This window comes from Neltuma alba, unplaced genomic scaffold (assembly GCF_004799145.2).
Source record: "Neltuma alba isolate B1F8T4 unplaced genomic scaffold, ASM479914v2 tig00004037_pilon, whole genome shotgun sequence".
Lineage (NCBI taxonomy): Eukaryota > Viridiplantae > Streptophyta > Magnoliopsida > Fabales > Fabaceae > Neltuma > Neltuma alba.
This window is the reverse complement of record NW_021633535.1, coordinates 61949-82091: the sequence shown is the minus strand read 5'-3', so window position 1 is coordinate 82091 and position 20143 is coordinate 61949. Positions and strand designations below refer to the sequence as shown.

The window sequence follows — 20143 nt, the reverse complement described above, 5'->3', positions numbered from 1 at the left end:
TTTAATTGATACTCTCTTAACTATAATCAAGTAGAAGTGAGAGAGAAGATCTTAAAAAAGATGGTTATGATGTTTTAAAAAAATATGCCATATTTCTTATAATTAACTAATTTATCTAACTTTCTTAATCTAATTAAATTAATTAAATAAATTTTATATTAAGGAATGGAGGAATAATATGTTTTTTTTCTCGGTCATAACAATACTAAGTAGATTTTTAGGTCCAGTCCTTTTAAAAGGCCATTAAGGGCCAACCCTCATTTAAACAGAACCAATTACAGTGCTTATCATTTTAATAAGCAATCTAAACTTATCAAATCTAGACCTTTCAGATTTCACTTGAATCATCTAGATTTAATTTTTTTTATTTTTATTCATTCAAAATAATTATTTTAATAGGTATAGAATATAAAATAAAAATAATCTCTTAACTTTCATTTTTTTTAAAAAAAAATGTTTCTATGTAAAAATAATTAATTAAAAACTTAAAACCTAGATCATTCAAATAATATGTTGTCATTTTTATAGATTATTTTATTTAAAATTGTTTTAGTTTATCAAAAACATTGTTTTAATTAATCTTTTATAAAGTACATGCAAAATTACCAAGATACATATGCAATAATAAATTATTTTTTATTGACAAGTCTTCACTAAAAAGTTATATGGAACATAGATCAATTTTCAATTCTTTCAAGAATTATAACTAGTATTATTACTATTTTAATTGATGAATAAAAAATCAGACTAAATACTAAACCGATTGAGGTATTTAAGGGTTAATTGGTCAGACTAGAATCAGTTAGGAGTCAAACTGGTCATATCAAAATAATATAATTTAATTAAAAATAACAAAATATAATAACATTAATAATCACTAATAAAATCACTAATAAAAAATACAAAGAAATATAATAATAATTTGACTGTAATAATAATAAAGTACAACAACATTGAAAACTTTGATCTTTAACATTTATCCATAACTAAATTAATAATTATTGATATTAAAATTATCATTAAAATTCATTTAAATTTACAGTGAGTAAGATATTCATCACAGGTTCATACCAATTTTTGTAGGTTCAATACCAATTTAATGACAAAACCAAACTAGTGAACCAACTAATTTGGTCCGGTTTTTTTTACTGAGATTTTAATCACTACCATATTTAATGATTAGCTTTTAACATTGTTTGATGCATCGAAGGAAGTATATAAATTCCCTTCTTCCGACTAGTATTTAGGCTATCATTTGTGCCCGTAACTAGTGGCATGATTTTACATATATGGATAATCTATATTTATTTTCTTATTACTCTTATTTATGCTTTTTTTTTTCCACAAACACATAATAATTATATTTGTTTATATTTTCAGTCTAAGATATCCGTATGACTCTTTTGTAAACAGGAAGTAATCAAAACGATAGCTGAATGTAGATGAAATATAAAATCAAACGAAAAATCTAAAATTTAAATTTAAGATACTTATTATGAATTATTTTTAAATAATTGATATCGATATTATGTTAAATTCAAGTAAGATTTAAATTTTGAAAAGGGAAGTTACTGATAACCTATCTTGTCTTTTTCATAGATTCCAGATCGTGCATTTGAGTTTGAGGATTCTAAAAATTAGACATATATAAATATATAAATATATATATCAGACCTTGCCTAAAACCTCCGAAAATTCAAGTAAGTTTTTTCTAATATTCTGCTAATTTAATTTACTATTGAAAATATTTATGTCACTTTGAAGTTTATTTGAGAAATAAATATATATTCAATAAGTCATATATTTTCAAATTAATTGCCGATCAATCCAATTTAAAAAAGCATACAATTCAGATTAATTGTTCTATCGAGATCAGTTCCAAATATATAATGGACATTGAATTTGGACGATGATCATGAACCCACAAAAATCTACCATGTAAAAGAGCAGTTCATTCAACAATCTTCTGATCAGCAAACTACATTTTTGTATGGAAATAATCAATATATGAAACCTACGGTAACCTTATAAATTCATGAAATATATTATATATACTGAACTATTTCATTTGTATTGTCATAGTATTTATTGGTGATATATATATATACTCCTTCTGTTTTTAATATAAAATCTAATTTGAGAGTTTATGCTGATCTTATATGTAAAACCTATTTCAAGTGTTTATCAATTTTTTTCAAATTAACCCCATTGATATTCCTTCAATAATAATCAAGTCAGAGAAGGAAAAAGCAAATTAAGTAGTATGATTAGGGTCTTTTATAAAAAAAAATATATTACATTAACTAATTTAATTAACTAACATCTTTAATCTACTGAGAGTAGTTAATTAGGTCTTAGATTAACAATCCAAAGAGTATATTCTATGGTTGCTTTTCCACACGAATTGAACTTTCTTTTCTTTTTGTGAAAAAAGGATTTCTCTTGTTTTGTTATTGAGACTTATTTACTTGAATGCGCAATTCAAAGAATAAGCTAAAATAGCAGCGATAAATTATAAGATTCTTCATATAAAATGACTAAATGGGTGTTTGCAATAGGAAAAAGGTATAAAAATACCATTAAATATACTAAATATCATATCAGTACCAGTGAAAAGTAAAAACCCAAATCAGAACAGGAGTACTAATTTGACATTTCCAAATGTAGCCAAAAGACAAGTTTGCCCTCATAAATTGACAAAAAGAAAAACAATACAGAAAGCAAGTTAGTGTAATTTATTTATATAAAAATGTTGTTAATTGATATGAAAGAGTTGTCAATACATCAAACAAGAGGGTAGCATGGGATTTGACTAAGTTTTCTAATTGGTTTGTTATGTAATGAAGTTCACTGATTACTTGTTGTCAATATATATAAAATTATTGTCAATCTATTTGGAAGAGCTCTCGATGGCCATAACTAGTTAGCAGCGCCAGCATGTGATATGCCTAATTATGCCAATTGGTTTGCCTTGTAATAAATTTTTCTAATTACTTATAAAAGTAGTGTTAATCTAGTTAGAAAAATTGTCAATAAATAGAAAAGTATTGTTAATGTAACTAACAAAGTTGTAATGAATTTTCCTTATTATTTATTGTCAATACATATAAAAGTAATGTTAATCTAGTTAGAAAAATTGTCAACACGACTAATTAAAATACCAACAAGTTGTTGGTTGAGGTGGTAACGGCCTCACCCTTGTAAGGAAGAGAGCACAAGTTTAAATCTCAGAAGCGTATTTGTTTGAAGGACTATTCCTTAACCGCTCTAAACCTGAAAGGAATTAGTCTCGAGTCCAATATGACCTAGGGATCCCTTGTTTCATCTAGAAAAAATAAATGAATGAGACCATTCCTTCAAAGCTATTTACAACTTTTGCTTGTTTACAATGCTGTATAACAATTCACTGCATCCCATTATTTACTCACCATCACAATCTTGCAGCTGATAAACACTTTTTCCAATTATAAAAATTGTTAAAATGAATTAATAGAGTCGCTCCTCTATTTCGGATGGTAGAAAGCCAGGTAGATTCCCCATCCATTATTGTGATACTTGGACTTTTGGTCCATTACCAGTAGCAGTGGCATGGGATGCTTGTGGGAGAGAGAAATAGAGCGGGCGATGAAAAGAGAGAATAGAAGGAAGAATCAGAGAGGACACTATAGTAATTCAACAACATTCAAAAATCCCAATTTGATATCTGGATACTGATTTGGGATAAGTGGAACTGGAGTCACTGATATGGGATGTTCATATTTTAAAATTGTTTATTTGAAATTTTCCCTTTGTAATATCCTAAAAGCATTTTAAAATATTTTCATCCAAATCAAGATAAAAATCATAATTTAGTTTCTATCCAAACACCTCTAAATTAGATAAAACTATATTTTTTAGGAGATTCTCATTAATTTTAAAAACTTAACAAATATTATGGCAAAGAAAAAAAACTTTACAAATAATTCTGCCAAACGTTTTTATGAAGATAACTTATCATTTTGAGTTATTTCGTTACTTCATTAACGGAGCATAATATATTATTAATAAAAAGGAATCCTTAAGCTTTATTTAAGGTTATATATATAAATCAATAAATAGCAAATCAATAACGAGCGAGCTATTTTCGTAGAAATATAAAAATTTAAGAGAGTATATTGTAAATTTTTTAAAAATAAAAAATTATATCCACACAGCACGAGTCAAAAGAAATATGAAGAGCCAAACAATAATACTCCTCCGGTCCTAATTATAAGACCCAATTGACTTATTTGAGGAGATTAAGGAAGTAAGTTAAGTTGGTTATTTATAATAAATAAGTGTTGTCATTCCTAAAATATCCTTGCTAATTAAGTATATTGGCTAAAACTATCATTATTAGAAGGATTATCTTGGAAAAAAATGCATAAATATAAGAGACAAAATGGATTGGGATCTTATAATTAGGACCAAATAAAAAGTCAAATGGGGTCTTATAATAAGGACCAGAGGAGTACTACCTATGGTTCTTAATATTATAAAAATTAGTTGATGGCTAAATTTGATTCTAAATATAAGATCTTAATTTACTATCTTTCTTTCTTTCTTTCTTTTCCAAAATATCTATGTTAGTTATAGGAGATTCTCATCAAAGGATATTATTCTATTGTACATGATTAAAGAGAATAGTTTAGATATACTAACCCATATTAGTAATAAATAACCAATATAACTAATTTTTTTTAATATTCTCAAATATATTATCTAATTTTTACATTAAATATAGCAGGTAATCTTCCTGTTCTTAACATGAGATCTAATTGAGAAATTGCTGTTGGTCCTATATATATAAAACATATTTCATATGTTTATCAATTTTTTTTCAATTAATCTTATTGATATTCTCCCAACAGTAATCAAGTAGAAAAATGGAGAGAAAGAATTAAGAAAGATGGTTATGTTAGCTAATTCAACTAACATCCTTAATTTATTCAAATTAGTTAATTACATTTTATATCAAGATTAAGGAGATTATTGCTTAATTATTACATAAGCTTCAAACTTCCTACGATATATGGGTATATATTTTTGCCGAATATATGGGTATCTTATCGAGAGAGAGAGAGAGAGAGAGGGGGGGGTGGTTAAGGTCAATATAATAGCTGGATTTTCTTGAGCACAGGGCTGAAAACATATCTAAAAAAATCATATAAAAGGGAAAGCCATCATCAGCATCTGAAACTTCCAACCTTGTGCCGCAGATCTTTTTGTTTCTTTGTGAACCTCACATGATGATGCTTTGCCCTCTCTTTGCCTACCTTCCATATTTCCCTCTCCTCTCTTTGTTTCTTCTGATTTGAAGACTCAGAGAGAGCAACGAAGCAGACGAAGCAGAGAGATTATCCTCTGTAAGCCCATTTTCAGTTTTATATTCCATGTTCCACTTTGATTCTAGTGTTTGTTTATTCCTATGTTAATTTCTGTCTTTCTTTTTTTGCCTGAATTTTCACAAAGCTTTGACCTTTCGGGTGGGGTCTAATCAGGTGGTGGGTAGTCTCTGCCCCATTCGGTACGCAACGACATTGGCACTAAACCCTCCAAAGACTCATCTCCTTTCTAAATGGCTGGAATTCCAGTATTGGTAAGAATTCCATTTCTGGGTTTGTTATTTTTATTCTTTCTTATTCTGGGTGGTTTAGCTTCTTCTTCTTCTTCCACTCTTCTCATCCAATCTTTCCTTTGATTTGTTTTCCAGAACATGAATTCTGGATCTGAACCATTTGATGAATCAGAACCAAAAATATCGATTTTAGACAGCGACAGCTTCGTGATAGATATGGAAGCATTTTCTTCTGCCAACACCAACAAAGATAGTAATTCAAATCCCAGAATCACAGTGAGTTCTTCCTCTTTGATTTCTCAGAAGCCAAAGTTCTGTGATTATTTTTGTTTTTGACAGATGTTCAAACAGAATTCTGTTGTGTTACAGTGAGGCAAACCTCGTCAGTTCTATTATTAGTAGCATTTATTACTGCAAACTTGAAGCTTCAGCGTCACTTCAATGGCATTTATTAAACACATACTGCACATAGAGATTTCAGAGCATGAATGAATTGATGTGGAGTATTCCATTAGGAACTGGGCCTACTTAATTATTCATAGTATCATATTTCAAGTATAATACTCCCTCCGTTCCTTATTATAAGAGACATTTGATGCTTATGGCATGTTCCTATATATAAGAGACACTTACAAGTTGTCTCTACTTTTTTGTGTTGATTTACTATTTTACCCATATTTATTATCTCCAACTCACACTCTCTCTCCCTCCCACTTCTCTTTCTTTTAATAATTTAATTGTTCTCTCTCCTTATTAATGAGGGTATTTTTGGAAAAAAAATTATACTTTCTACACATTAATTGTTCTTAACTAATTTTAACTGTTTTTTTGATCAACGTACTTCGGTTATTTGTCTCTTATAATAAGGAACGGAGGGAGTAATATATTTGTGGTAATCATTGTAATTCAGAATAAATTTGGGTTATTTACAATGAAATCAGTTGCAAGGAGTGTTTCGAGGAAAGGGTGGAGCGACAAGAAGGTTAATGTCCCAGCTGCTGCGCTTCTTGATTGGGATGCTGTCCCTTCTGCATGCTCTTCATCACCCAAAGGTTCGATTTTGCTTATGCAAACTCATAGGAGCTAATTGAAGTTTTAAATTTATTCCGTGTCTTATATTTATTATTTTTGAGATAAGGTGCTTAAATATAATTAAGGGTTAAGGTACACCCAACACCCCCAAGTATTTTGCCAGGTGCACCCAGTGGCCTAAAGTAATTTATAGTGCAAGTTTGCCCTCAAAGTAATTAAAATGGTACACTGGTATCCCATGCTAACAGATCTGTTAGTTTAACCGTTAAATTGATGAGTCAGCACAAGTTTGATCAGAAAATTTGACATGGCATGTCCAATAAGCAGGTGATGTGGAAATTTTTTCGAGGTTAAGGTGCATCCAGCACCCCCAAGTATTTTTTCAGGTGCACCCAATGGCCTAAAGTAATTTATGGTGCAATTTTGCCCTCAAGGTAATTAAAATGGTGCACCGATATCCCATGCTAACAGATCTGTTACTTTGACTGTGAAATTGATGAGTTAGCACAAGTTTGACTAAAATAATCTGACCCAGCATGTCTCATTAGCAGGTGACATGACTTTTCTTGTTAATTCTATTGTTTTGTCTGAATATTACTCCTCTGGTCTTATTTATAAGACACTTCCAGCATGTTTCACACAGACCAAGAAAAACCCTAAATTTCATTAACTCTCATTTAAATTTTAATAACTTTACAACTTTATCCCTATTTAATATACATTATACCTCATATAAACAAAGTCAATACAATAATAAATGAGGGGTAAATTTGTACATCCATACAAAAAATTTCTCTCAGTGCCTTATAAATAGGACCAAAAAATATCTTTTCTCTCTACCCTATAAATAGGACTAGAGGAGTATCTCTGAAAAAATTTCTTACTCTAAAAAAAATTCCAAGAGCCAAAGAGAGCATTTACTGAACAGAGAAAACAAAGTAGTGGCAGACGAAAAAAATTCCACATCACCTGTTTATTAGACATGCCAGGTCAGATTATTTTGGTCAAACTTGTGCTGACTCATCAATTTCACAGTCAAAGTAAGAGATCTATTAGCATAGATTACCGGTGCACCATTTTAATTACTTTGAGGGCAAAATTGCACTATAAATTACTTTAGGCCACTGGGTGCACCTGGAAAAATACTTGGGGGTGCTGGATGCACCTTAACCCCGAAAAAATTTCCACATCACCTGTTTATTAGACATGCCACGTCAAATTTTCTGGTCAAACTTGTGCTGACTCATCAATTTAACGGTCAAACTAACAGAACTATTAGCATGGGATACCGGTGCACCATTTTAATTACTTTGAGGGTAAAATTGCACCATAAATTACTTTAGGCCACTGGGTGCACCTGGCAAAATACTTGGGGGTGTTGGGTGCACCTTAACCCTATAATTAAAGTATCACGAAGGCGCATTCAAGACCTATAGGTTTTTCTCGCTCTTATTTGTCTTAAAAGTTTATATTTTTAGCATAAATACTCTAGTAGTTCTCTGCTAATAAGTTGACTATTAAATTATGTAGTTTGACTGGTATTTTTAGTGGTCAAACTTAATAGGGATAATGGTTTAAAATAAAAATGCTGGGAAATAAGATTTTTAGAATATATAAGAGTAAAAAAAAAATCCTAAATGTCTGACATTCCTTCATAAATACTTTCAGGAGATTTAAGCAATTTATCCCATTATTTTTTTGGGACTAATTTTTTTAATTTATATATAGATATATAGTCTAATGTTACATGTAGATATTTTAAAGAGATCAGGTCACATTTATTATAATTAACAAATATAATTGAATTTTTTAATCTACTTAAATTAGTTTAGTTGCCTTTGTATTATTGATGAGAAGGAGTATATTATTGTTGTTAATGTTAGTATTTGAAATTCAAGAGTAAAATGGAAGGTAGCTTGGAGAAGGAAGGAAACCTATAAGGCCAGGGCCAGGTGAGAGGCAGGTGGTTGAAGTTAGTTAGTCTGGGGTTGAAAAATAGAGAACCCAGACACTTGAACTTAAGGAAGGAACCTACCATTTGAATGTATCATTTATACAGAACAGTTTAGCTGTCTGACATTGGAATATGATCATCCACGAGCATAAATGAATTACTTTGGCGACAGTTTGGAATAGTTTATTGATATGTATCGGCTTGTAAATGTTTGTGGTATAGGGTGTTCTAATGTGGCCGGCACGCCGGAAAAGATGGTGGCTCCGGTGGTGGGGTCGGCCAATAATTACGGCAGCCCACGGTTTCATCATCAGATTACGGTAATGACGGCCACCGCCATGATGGGTGAAGCCAAAAGCAAAAGCATGGATCGCAGAAACAGTTTCAAACGCTCTTCCAACTGGGGCCTTGATCCCAAGAAGGTTCTTCTTTTCTTTGCCACTTTGTAAGTTTCAATACCTTTTGTAAGTTTTAATACCCGTGATCAATAATTAATAATTAATTAATCAATTGAGTCGTTATTAATGTTAATTATTCTGCGTGTTTAACTTAATTTCTGGAATTAATAGGTCAAGCATCGGATCAATTTTGCTGATATACTTAACCTTCATGGTGAGCTATGACTGAGATTATATGCTTAATTATGCTATGGAGCTTCTTCAACTTGAGGTGCTGCTTCTTATATTCCAACTTACAACGGTTGGGTTATTGCTAACATTCTTGTAATTATTTTGATATTTTGAGTAGGGACGTGTTAAAGCTGGTGTCAAGATCCATTATTTAACTTTTTTACAAACTTGTCTAATATTTTCTCTTTTTCTGATCTAATTATTTATATTTTTTATGTAGTAAAAGCCCTTTAATTTTCACTATGATCAACGCCGATTAATTTTTCTGATCTAATTATTATATTATATGCAACCAAATTGTAATTTCAAAAGTCAACAACAAGTGCTTTTGTGACATCAAAAATAATTAAATGAAGTTAACCCATAGGTTTTGAAAAATTCTCTGAAATGAGGAAGTTAGAACTTACAATTTAGAGCAACATGCTGAGCTAAGATTCACCTCATCTCCTCATCTAATATTTCATTAAAAATAGGAAAAGATTATGCCAATGGCCTTATAGCCTAGTCGCATATAAGCCTTCCCATCCATTTCTTACATAAAAATCAATATCCTTAAAGTGATTCTCTTCCATGTCATCTTTTTTCCATTCATATGTAGATGTTTGTTGTAGGTCTCTCCTATAAGTTGGACCTTACCTTCCATGGCCTCTGTAAATCATTGTCTTTGTATAGAACGCTTTGCTGATATATGGAGGTTTTAGGCCAAATGAAGTTATAATGAAAATATAGTGTAAGTGCCATTCATGTGGGAAAAGAAGAACCAGAATCATGAGAGAGCTATATATATATATATAGTGTAAAAAGTGATATATTGCGTAGACAATAGGCAAAAATGCATGCGTGGTTTAAAGCTTCCATTACTTTCTGCTAAAAATGGTGCAGCTAAGTCCATGAGTGCTTTCTCTAGACATCGAGTGTTACTGTGTTTGGAACCCTTTCGGAGTAGACTAGGTTTTCAAGGATTTAGGTTAATTAATTTTTCATATACACATTTCCAATGTAAAGCTGTGTTCTGTGATTGAAACCCGCAGTTTTGTTTTGGATTTCTTCCTATACCTTACTGCGTTTCAAATCTAATACAATAGTACTACCTTCCTCCTTAATATAAAAATTTGCCTGGGATCTGATTTGGTGTTAAATATAAAATCTTCGGTTTATTTTATCTCTTAAATTTATAATTTTCCCTCTCAAAATATCTCTTATTAATTTTAAGAGATACTCACGAATGAAGAGTTCTAATAAACATGATTAAATATAGTAGTTTAGTGAAGTCAACATATATTATTATAAATAACAAATTTAATTATTTTTTTAATATTCCTAAATTGTTTATTTATCTTTTATATTGAGGATCGAAAGTAGCGTTTCACGTTATAACAATTGACTTAATTTAAATTTCTAAAAGGACAGTATAATAATCTTATGGAATGAGTATATCAATATTTAATACAAAGAATTACAATTAGGTCATAAGGAAGGAATTTGATTGCTCTAAAATTCATTGACAACTAAAGAATGCAAAGACAAATTTTAGGGTAGGAAATGATAATAGGTTTATGCTGATTACTTATTATTAGGATTTCTTGATAATTAAATTTTTGGATTGGATCATGATAATTCTCCTTATTCAATACTTTTACTAGTAGCTGTGTTGTTTATATGAATATGTTTAATAAAGATTTATAAAAAGTCTCACTTACAGACACATGTTTTGATCTCCACACAAGTGCTACTATTTTGCCAGCTTACACTATTACGTAGGGTGGGCACCTCCATCTAAACTAATGTTCTAAATTTTTGTTGGAAAAGCGTCATGTTTTGGGCTCATTGAAACAAGAGGGGGCTCGAATAGAAAGAAAATTATATACCTGTTCAAATTTGTTCAAAGTAAGTGGTTAAATTATAATAAGATAAGGTGTTTAAATATTCCGAAAATATCCTTAAAAGAGTATCCAGCTCCTATAATTGTTTTTTCCCCCCTCTATGTCTTGAAATTTATTTTCACAGCATTTCTATCATGATTAAATTTGATCATTAAAAACACTAATTAATAGTTTAATTGGTGTTTTTATGATCAAATTTAATAACAAATAACGGTTCATGACAGAAATACTACAAAAATAAATTCTTAAGGCATATAAGAGCAACAAAACTTCAATTGTTGGGCGCTCCTCTGTGAATGTTTTTTAGATATTTAAGCATTTTATCCCTATTATAATTTATCTATGGTGTGTGTGTTGCATTCTATTAGGTACTTTAATTTGATTTTTAATTACGAAACAAGTTGTGGTGAATTTAATAACAGACTGACATTACATGGCACTTCGCAAACCATTGATTAAAATTAATGGTGAACATTTTGGTCAAACTACAGTACGCCAAAGTAAAATAAAAATGGAAAATTTTCGTTGGCCTCCTCTAAAAAGATTTAATTTTCAACGGCCTCATAAGATTCTGAAACTTCATTTCAACACTTTTGGCCAAAATAAAATTAAATGTCATAGGTGAAAATATAATTATACCCTTACATTATGCTTTTTCCCCAAAAAGATGAACCTTGCCAGAACTCCGATGGCTAGCCGGCCGGCTAGAGCTCCAACCCGCCAGACCTTTAGCCATTGGTGGCTAGTCACTGAGCTCCTTTGGTCAATTTTTTTTTTTATAAATAAGGTGGCTAGGGGGGTTTTGTGCCTATGACCCCTTAGCACACTAAAATAAGCCATCCAATCTATTTAGTTAAATTATATAAAAAAATATATGTAACAAAATAAATGTGAATGTCTATGGGCAAATCAACAACTGAAATAACCATAATTTGCGTTTAGCTCATCGCCATCACAAGGTTTTTGGACCACGGCTCAGAAATATGGGTATGGGCCAACGCTCTCTTATGGAAAAATCACCTCACTCCTTTTGGAAAAACTACTAATGGGCAAAATGATTAGTTACGAATCTTTGCATTGCCACCTTTCTGCAAGGCGTTGGGCCAGAAAATGAACGGAAGGAAAACTGTCCTAAACTTTGATTGCTCAAAGACTGTCCATTATTTTTCTTAGAAAGAAACATTTTCCAGCCATGATGAAACTCTATTAAAAAGGTGTTTAGATAGCATGAAAAGTATTTCTAAAAAGTATTTTTTCACAAATCGAGATAAACTCTTTCATATATTTACTTTGTATACCATAAAATGACTTTTGAAATCTTTCTATCGGAATACCTCCCAAAACTAATTGGGAACTTGGTGGTTTTGTTATCCCATGGATTCATGGCCATAAAGCCTTGATCGCTCAAAGACACGAATCATCATAACCAAGCTTTCGTTATAAAAACTCTATTAGAACCTGGTGGTTTTGTTATCTAATTAATCGTGTAATTAGCCCACTTACACCTCTCTTAATTAATCAAATTGAGGGCATCATAAATGGTCTAGAATTATGCTGGAAACTTGGTTATTAGAAACATGCAGAGGCACATATTAAGTGACAGTGACAGTTTGTCAGTTGATTAATGATGGTATCTTTTTTCATTTGTTTTTCAAAAAAGGTATTTGAAACAAGCCACCAACGTTGACTAAAACTTAGTCAGCCCAGCTTCAGTAAAGATGAGCAAAGCCTGAGATAACAAAACCCCACGGGGCAGGCTGGTTCAAGCATGTTCGAGAAGCACCAAAGTGTCAACCCAAAAATAAAAAAAAATAAAAAAAAAATGACATGGACCCTTGTCTGAGCCCGGGTTCGAACCGGGGACCTCTAGTGTGTGAGACTAGCGTGATAACCAACTACACCACCCAGACACATTGGTAAAAAATTCTTCCGAACCAAATAAGATACGAGATTATCCGGCCATTTTTTCCCCCCATCCGTTGTTTGAGTTTCTCGATTCTGTTCGAGTTATTGTTTTTTAATTAATTTAACTACGTTTATTGAATGACCAGGAATTTAATTAAGTTATTGAAAAAAAGGGAAAATAGACCAAGGTAGTATAACCATCAAGTTACGAAAATTCATTGGTTTTTTTTTTTTTTTATATTTAACATATCTTCCTCGTCGCATGAAAAGTTTGTTGAGTTAGCAATATTTTACATACATATCATGCCTAAAGCATAGACTCTCTCTCTCTCTCTCTCTAAGTAAAATTATCATGATCTTTTCCCCATAAAAAATTATCACGATATTGAAATCAATTTTACTCATCAGGGCTTTAATTTATAACTCAAATGATACTGAGCTCTATTTGGTACGAGGAAAATGGAGAGAAAGAAAGGGAAAAGAGGAAAAATTTTAATGACTTCAATTTTTTACTAAAAAGAAAATATAAGATAAAAAAGTAATTAAAATTAATAAAAAAGGTTAACTCCGCTTCTCAATTTTTTTAAAATGAGTTTATTGAAATTTTTTCTCCCCTTCTTTTCCCTCTATTTCCTTCACAACAAACACACCCTAAACATGTTTTAAAGAAATTTATTAAACGTGATATTATGAGTTTAAATTAGTGAGAAGTACGAGTTATGATTAAAAGAACATTTTTTCTGCTTCGAAGTCACTTTTATTCAACTCAAATACTACCTACAGTCTTTAATATAAGACCCTGTTTGATTTTTATTTTGATCCTAAATATAAGACCTCAATCCACTTTGCCTCTCATATTTATGCATATTTTTCCAAGATAGTCCTTTTAATAATTGTAGTCCTACCCAATATAGTTGATTAGTAAGGATATTTTAGTAAAGACAACACCTATTTATTACAAATAACTAACTTAACTTCTTTTCTTAATCTCCTTAAATTAGTCAACTGGGTGTTATAATTAGGATCGGAAGTAGTACTACTCCTCCGGTCCTAATTATAAGACCCAATTGACTTATTTGAGGAGATTAAGGAAGTAAGTTAAATTGGTTATTTATAATAAATAAGTGTTGTCATTCCTAAAATATCCTTGCTAATTAAGTATATTGGCTAAAAACTATCATTATTAGAAAGATTATCTTGGAAAAAAATGCATAAATATAAGAGACAAAATGGATTGGGTTTTATAATTAGGACCAAATAAAAAGTCAAATTGGGTCTTATAATAAGGACCGGAGGAGTATTTAATGTTTATCCAAATGTAATTTTTCTAGAGCTACAAGGTATTTAAATAATTAAAACACCCAGATGAATTTACTTTTTCTTTGTCTCCCAGTATTTGGAGGCGCATTATTTTTTTTTTTTGTCGTCTGCTGGGAATTTTTCTGGGCTTTCAGACGGCCGGTGACGTTTTCATTTTCTGTATTTAAGTTTGGCTTTCAAAAACGAGAAGGAAAAAAACCGGGGGGGGGGGGGAAGGCTGATTGATTCTATGTATATAGATATTTTAAGCTTAAATCATTCTTGCATTATTATTATATTTATTATCATCTTATGTTTAATATAAGAGTTAAATAATTTTTTTACATATATTTAAGAAAATTTATTATATCAGTCGTTTGTAATAGATATGATGTGTTTTTTTAGATTACTTTTCTTTTTCTTTTCAACAAGAAATTTCATTCCAAAAAGAAAGTAAGAAACACAGTCCCAAAAAGAACAATACAAGGGCCAATAGCAACAGAAACAAAACAAGAGCAAACAAAAAAAAAAATTCCAGCTCGGGCATTATGATTAGCATTTTATATCCTTATTAATTATATATATTAAAATTATTTTTTTATAAAGATTTTTTAACATGCACAATCACTATAAAAATTACTTTAAAAAATAAATAAACATAATAGATAAAATAAATTAAGATATTATATTTAAAATCAGTTTTTATATTAAATACCATATTGTAATACTTATTTTAAAACGATGCGTGCACGAAGCAGAACCTACCAAATAGATTTATTATTATGACTTGTTCCCATCCACACGCTCAGTGTAGGGCTAGAAGCTGCGGAGATAACGGTGCGCCAAGAAAAAAAACCAAAAAAAAGAAGAAAAGAGGAGAAAAAGATTTCCCACCTCACCCTAATTTACCCATGAATGTTTACTACCGTCCAGTGTGTGGTAATGATGTCAATTGGACGGCTGCGGTAGATTTGATCATTAAGTTTGAAATGATTATTGATTCATAAGAGAATTACAATGAAATCTTAAAAAAATAAAACAAAACGAGTTTTAGAAATTATCATTTTTTATTTTAAAACTTGTTATTAAAAACTGTTCAAGTTGTTATTAAATTTTTGTAATAATTATTTTTCTTTTTTCACATTTGATTATAATTTTTCCTTGGTTCACTGTCCGCTGGTTCTTCTCCATCTTATCAATACGTTTGGACGGTGGACACGGCTGGGTGGTCCTGGGTCACCGTCGGGAGATACAGGACATGGAGTCGGTGTCTGGGTGTTATGATTATTTTTTTGGCCAAAAAAGGTTATTATTATTTTTCTATTATTATCAATTTTTTTTGACGATACACCTAACATTTTAGTGTTATTTTCTTAATGTATTTAATATTTTGATATTATTTTTTTAATTATATTTAACACTCTAATTACCAAGTTATGGCGCACACATATATTTAACGGTCCGTCCGTCACCCTTTGTTCTGTTAAAAATTTTTTGAAGTTTTTTTTTAATACCACTCAATATTTTGAAATATTTTTTTAACAACATATTTTAAAATAATTTTTAGTCTATTTATCACGTTAAAATATTTTTTATTACTACCCAATATCTAACATCTCAAATCATAAAGTGTTTTTCAATAAAATTTAGTATCCTACACTAATTTTTAATATATCCAGCACTCAAAATATTTTTTAGTAACACTCGATATTTTAAAATAATTCATAGTGTGATATTCTAGAATACTTAATGCATTAAAAATTAATTTATGGGATAATCTCATATCAAAGTAGCTCTTAGATTGGGATCCACAAAATTGATACCAGATGGATGATGACAAGTGACTTTGGCTCACAGTGAATTTTTATTGGATGATTTTTTCCCCTTAGTAAGTGATTTCAATGGATTTGATTTTGTTTAGATATTATTTATCAAATCATTTCTAGATGTGCGATTGCCAGAAAGAGTATGCTCATAATTAGAGAGATTAAGTTAGATTTTGATGATCGCTAGAATCGGACCCATTTCATTGGAAGTGAAGGTGAATATTTATAAATGCATCATGAAATGAGAGATTTGGTTAGATTATATTGGGAGTGAATTTGAATACGTACATCAATATCATAATTAGAAAGATATGTTTAGATATTTTTTCTATTAATGAGTTAGGATTGTCTAACACAATTAGATACGTTTTTAGACTAAAATATACATTTAGTTCCTTAATTTTATAGCGAGTTTCAATTTGGTTTATTAACTTTAAAAAATATACTTTTAATCCTTTAACTCTAAAATTGTTAATAAAAAATGATGATATTGAGATTTTAAATCTTGATAAAACATTCTTAAATGCTAATAAATTAAGTTTAATATTCAAAATAACCGTAATTATTACAAAAAATATCATTTAAACCTAACAATTTTAAGATTAAGGGACTAAATGTATGTTTTTTAAAGTTAATGGACCAAATTAAAATGTTGTATACAGTTAAATGACCAAACGTATGCTTTAGTTTTGTTCTTAAATATAATATTTCAATCAATTTTTTGTCTTTTTTATTTGTCACTTGTTGCCAAATTAATTTACCTAATTTAAAATTATCATGCAATCCCACATAATTAATAGCTTTCTAAGTTTTCAATATATGCTATGGTCTATTCTCATTTATTCCAATGGATTTTGTCCTAGTGATTAATTGGATGTGGGTGACTGCATAATATTTATTTTCTAATTAGCATATTTACATTAAATAATAGTGACATAATAACAAATAAAAGAATTCAAAATCTTACATGTTTATTTTTATTAATTATTTTTTGTGTGGATTTCGGCCTAAACATACTCCTTGTGGATAAAAAAATTAAGTTACAAAATCTCTCTTCAATTAAGGAGAAGTGGAAATCATTCTCTCCCTTCCTCTGCTTTTAAAAATTGTATCTTCGTCTTTTATCTAAGATTCTTTAATTCTTTAATAGGAGTCGGCCTAAAAAATAATCCGGGGTGGGTGGACGAACTTAATAATATTTTTATAAACTAATAATGAAATCTATGGCCAAAAGATAACAACGAAATCATCATCATTAATATATAATTAAATCCTGCCATTATTATATACTTTTTTAAGGATTAGGGCTCCTAAATTCCCTCGTGTATTTTTTTAATCCCAAATTCATTGGTCAGAAAAATCGGGGAAGCAACCTGCAAGTGCAACTACCACTGGGCCATCCAATAATGGACTGTGGGCCCAGGAATGCCCGCTTGCTATTAAAATATCATTTCCCGTGGGCCCCACATGATAAAGAAGAGTCTCCGTCTCTTAAAGATAACGTCGTCCCAACGGTAACCCCGCGGAGAATGCAATGAATAGATTCCGAAAACGTTGCCGCGTCTTCAGCCACTTGTGACACGTCATTGGCACGCGTTATCATATGATTGGCCCAATGTTCACGCTCGCCGTTGCCGTAACGAAGTCGTTCACCTCCTTTTGTTATAAAAGCAGGCTCAAGCCCCCTTCTATCTTTGCATTTCAATTTCCTTCTCTTACGTTTCTTCTCTGAGAAAGCCTTCTATACTCCTTCAAGGTATTCTTCGAGTTTCCTTCTCTTTTCCGTTGTTCTTTAGTTCGGTCCTTTTTTTTTTTTTTTTTAATTTTCAGTTCCCGCGGTTGTTTGGGACTATCTTGTGTTTGTTTAATCTGTGGTGTATCTGGATCGTTTTGGTCTTTTCTTCTGAATTAGTTGACCTAGTTTTTTATATACGAGAGATCGTTTTATATATGATATTTTGAATCAATCGAGTCAAGTTTGATTCGGATTTGCCGCGGAGTACTTTCGGCGTAAGCGGATTAATGCGTTAACGCGGTTTCGATGTTTTGCCGATTATTCTGTGGTTGATTCGCGTCCTTTATTCGTGTAAAAGGTGCCCGGATCTAAAGGATGGTTATATGTGTTTACTGTCTCGCTTTCAAAGTCCTCAGTTGATCATGAGGCGGCTTCTTGTTCGAGTTCTTCATGATTGTTGGACTTAAAATTATTCTATTGCCTGAAAGCGGCATTCAGATCTGTTCCTGAAGCTATCATCTTTAGGGATTTTTCTTTATCGTTTTCCCCGTTTTGTTTGGGCAAAAAAAAAAAAAAAACAGACAGAGAAGAACTTGTTGACGGAGTTTGTTTTGTTTGAATCTGATCAATTCATAATCTTGTTTGAGGCTCTTTTGATTTTTGTTAGGACTGTTCTAATCTGTTTTGTTTTTTAATTCTGTAGATGCAAATCTTCGTTAAGACCCTCACCGGCAAGACCATCACTCTCGAGGTCGAGAGCTCTGACACCATCGACAATGTCAAGGCCAAGATCCAAGACAAGGAGGGCATTCCCCCAGACCAGCAGAGGCTGATCTTCGCCGGCAAGCAGCTCGAGGACGGCCGCACCCTTGCCGACTACAACATCCAAAAGGAATCCACCCTCCACCTCGTCCTCCGTCTCCGTGGTGGCATGCAGATCTTTGTTAAGACTCTCACCGGCAAGACCATCACCTTGGAGGTTGAGAGCTCCGACACCATCGACAACGTCAAGGCCAAGATCCAAGACAAGGAGGGGATCCCCCCAGACCAGCAGAGGTTGATCTTCGCCGGAAAGCAGCTCGAGGACGGTCGCACCCTGGCCGATTACAACATCCAAAAGGAATCCACCCTCCACCTTGTCCTCCGTCTCCGTGGTGGTATGCAGATCTTTGTCAAGACTCTCACCGGCAAGACCATCACCTTGGAGGTTGAGAGCTCCGACACCATTGACAACGTTAAGGCCAAGATCCAAGACAAGGAGGGGATCCCCCCAGACCAGCAGAGGTTGATCTTCGCCGGAAAGCAGCTCGAGGACGGCCGTACCCTCGCCGATTACAACATCCAAAAGGAATCCACCCTCCACCTCGTCCTCCGTCTCCGTGGTGGCATGCAGATCTTCGTTAAGACCCTCACGGGGAAGACCATCACCTTGGAGGTTGAGAGCTCAGACACCATCGACAACGTCAAGGCCAAAATCCAAGACAAGGAGGGTATCCCACCAGACCAACAGAGGCTGATCTTCGCTGGCAAGCAGCTTGAGGACGGTCGAACCTTGGCTGATTACAACATCCAGAAGGAGTCAACCCTCCACCTTGTCTTGCGTCTACGTGGTGGTATGCAGATTTTCGTGAAGACGCTTACAGGAAAGACCATTACTCTTGAGGTTGAGAGCTCGGACACCATTGATAATGTTAAGGCCAAGATTCAAGACAAGGAGGGTATCCCACCAGACCAGCAGAGGTTGATTTTTGCTGGAAAGCAGCTCGAAGATGGACGTACACTTGCAGACTACAACATTCAGAAGGAATCCACCCTTCACCTTGTCCTTCGCCTCAGAGGAGGCATGCAGATTTTTGTGAAGACCTTGACTGGCAAGACCATCACGTTGGAGGTGGAGAGTTCGGACACGATCGACAATGTCAAGGCCAAGATTCAGGACAAGGAGGGGATTCCACCAGACCAGCAGAGGCTTATCTTTGCAGGGAAGCAGCTTGAAGACGGAAGGACCCTAGCTGATTACAACATTCAGAAGGAGTCCACCCTTCACCTTGTGCTTCGCCTTCGTGGTGGTAACTGAAGATTGTGCGGAAGAGTTGCCTCTGTCGGTCCTTTCCTGTTGCGTTGAGTCTGTGTTTTTCATTGAGAAATTGAAGTGTCGGGGTGCATGGTTTGCCCCTTGAATAAATTTATGTTATGGTTTTTAAGCGGTGTGTATAAATTTCGTACTCTTAATGACTAGTCTCCCGCTAATGCGGGTTTATAATAATTGTGTTTCCGAGTAATC

The 20143-nt window shown here is 32.3% G+C and overlaps 2 protein-coding genes and 1 non-coding gene across 4 annotated transcripts in view; 2 read left to right on the top strand and 1 right to left on the bottom strand.

Moving 5' to 3' along the window:
* The window catches only part of LOC114743472 (polyubiquitin), a 26936-nt gene extending 6793 nt beyond the window's left edge, over positions 1 to 20143 (top strand). Inside the window, exons 3-5 of one of the 2 annotated variants that reach the window (XM_028931685.1) lie at positions 14504 to 14514; positions 17854 to 17880; positions 18563 to 20143. In XM_028931685.1, coding sequence (XP_028787518.1) covers positions 18563 to 19936 — 1374 coding nt within the window. In that variant the 5' untranslated portion in view covers positions 14504 to 14514; positions 17854 to 17880 and the 3' untranslated portion in view covers positions 19937 to 20143. Of the gene's footprint in view, positions 1 to 6846; positions 6852 to 14503; positions 14515 to 17853; positions 17881 to 18562 lie in introns of those variants that run through there. The other variant, XM_028931686.1, reaches the window with a different exon arrangement.
* Positions 5597 to 9245, top strand: LOC114743470 (uncharacterized). Its single transcript, XM_028931683.1, has 5 exons — positions 5597 to 5617; positions 5732 to 5912; positions 6538 to 6648; positions 8805 to 9027; positions 9152 to 9245. Exons 1-5 carry the CDS (start codon positions 5597 to 5599, stop codon positions 9207 to 9209), a joined length of 594 nt encoding a protein of 197 aa, XP_028787516.1. The 3' UTR covers positions 9210 to 9245.
* On the bottom strand, positions 12931 to 13004 carry TRNAV-CAC (transfer RNA valine (anticodon CAC)). Its single transcript has one exon. It is a non-coding gene; the product is annotated as a tRNA-Val (tRNA).

Excerpts from the sequence above, each read along its gene's own strand:
- LOC114743470 (XM_028931683.1), top strand. The coding sequence starts at position 5,597 with ATGGCTGGAATTCCAGTATTG. Across the intron at positions 5,913-6,537 it reads TTCTCAGAAGCCAAAGTTCT|TTGCAAGGAGTGTTTCGAGG; the intron begins GTGATTATTTTT and ends CAATGAAATCAG. Across the intron at positions 9,028-9,151 it reads CTTCTTTTCTTTGCCACTTT|GTCAAGCATCGGATCAATTT; the intron begins GTAAGTTTCAAT and ends TGGAATTAATAG.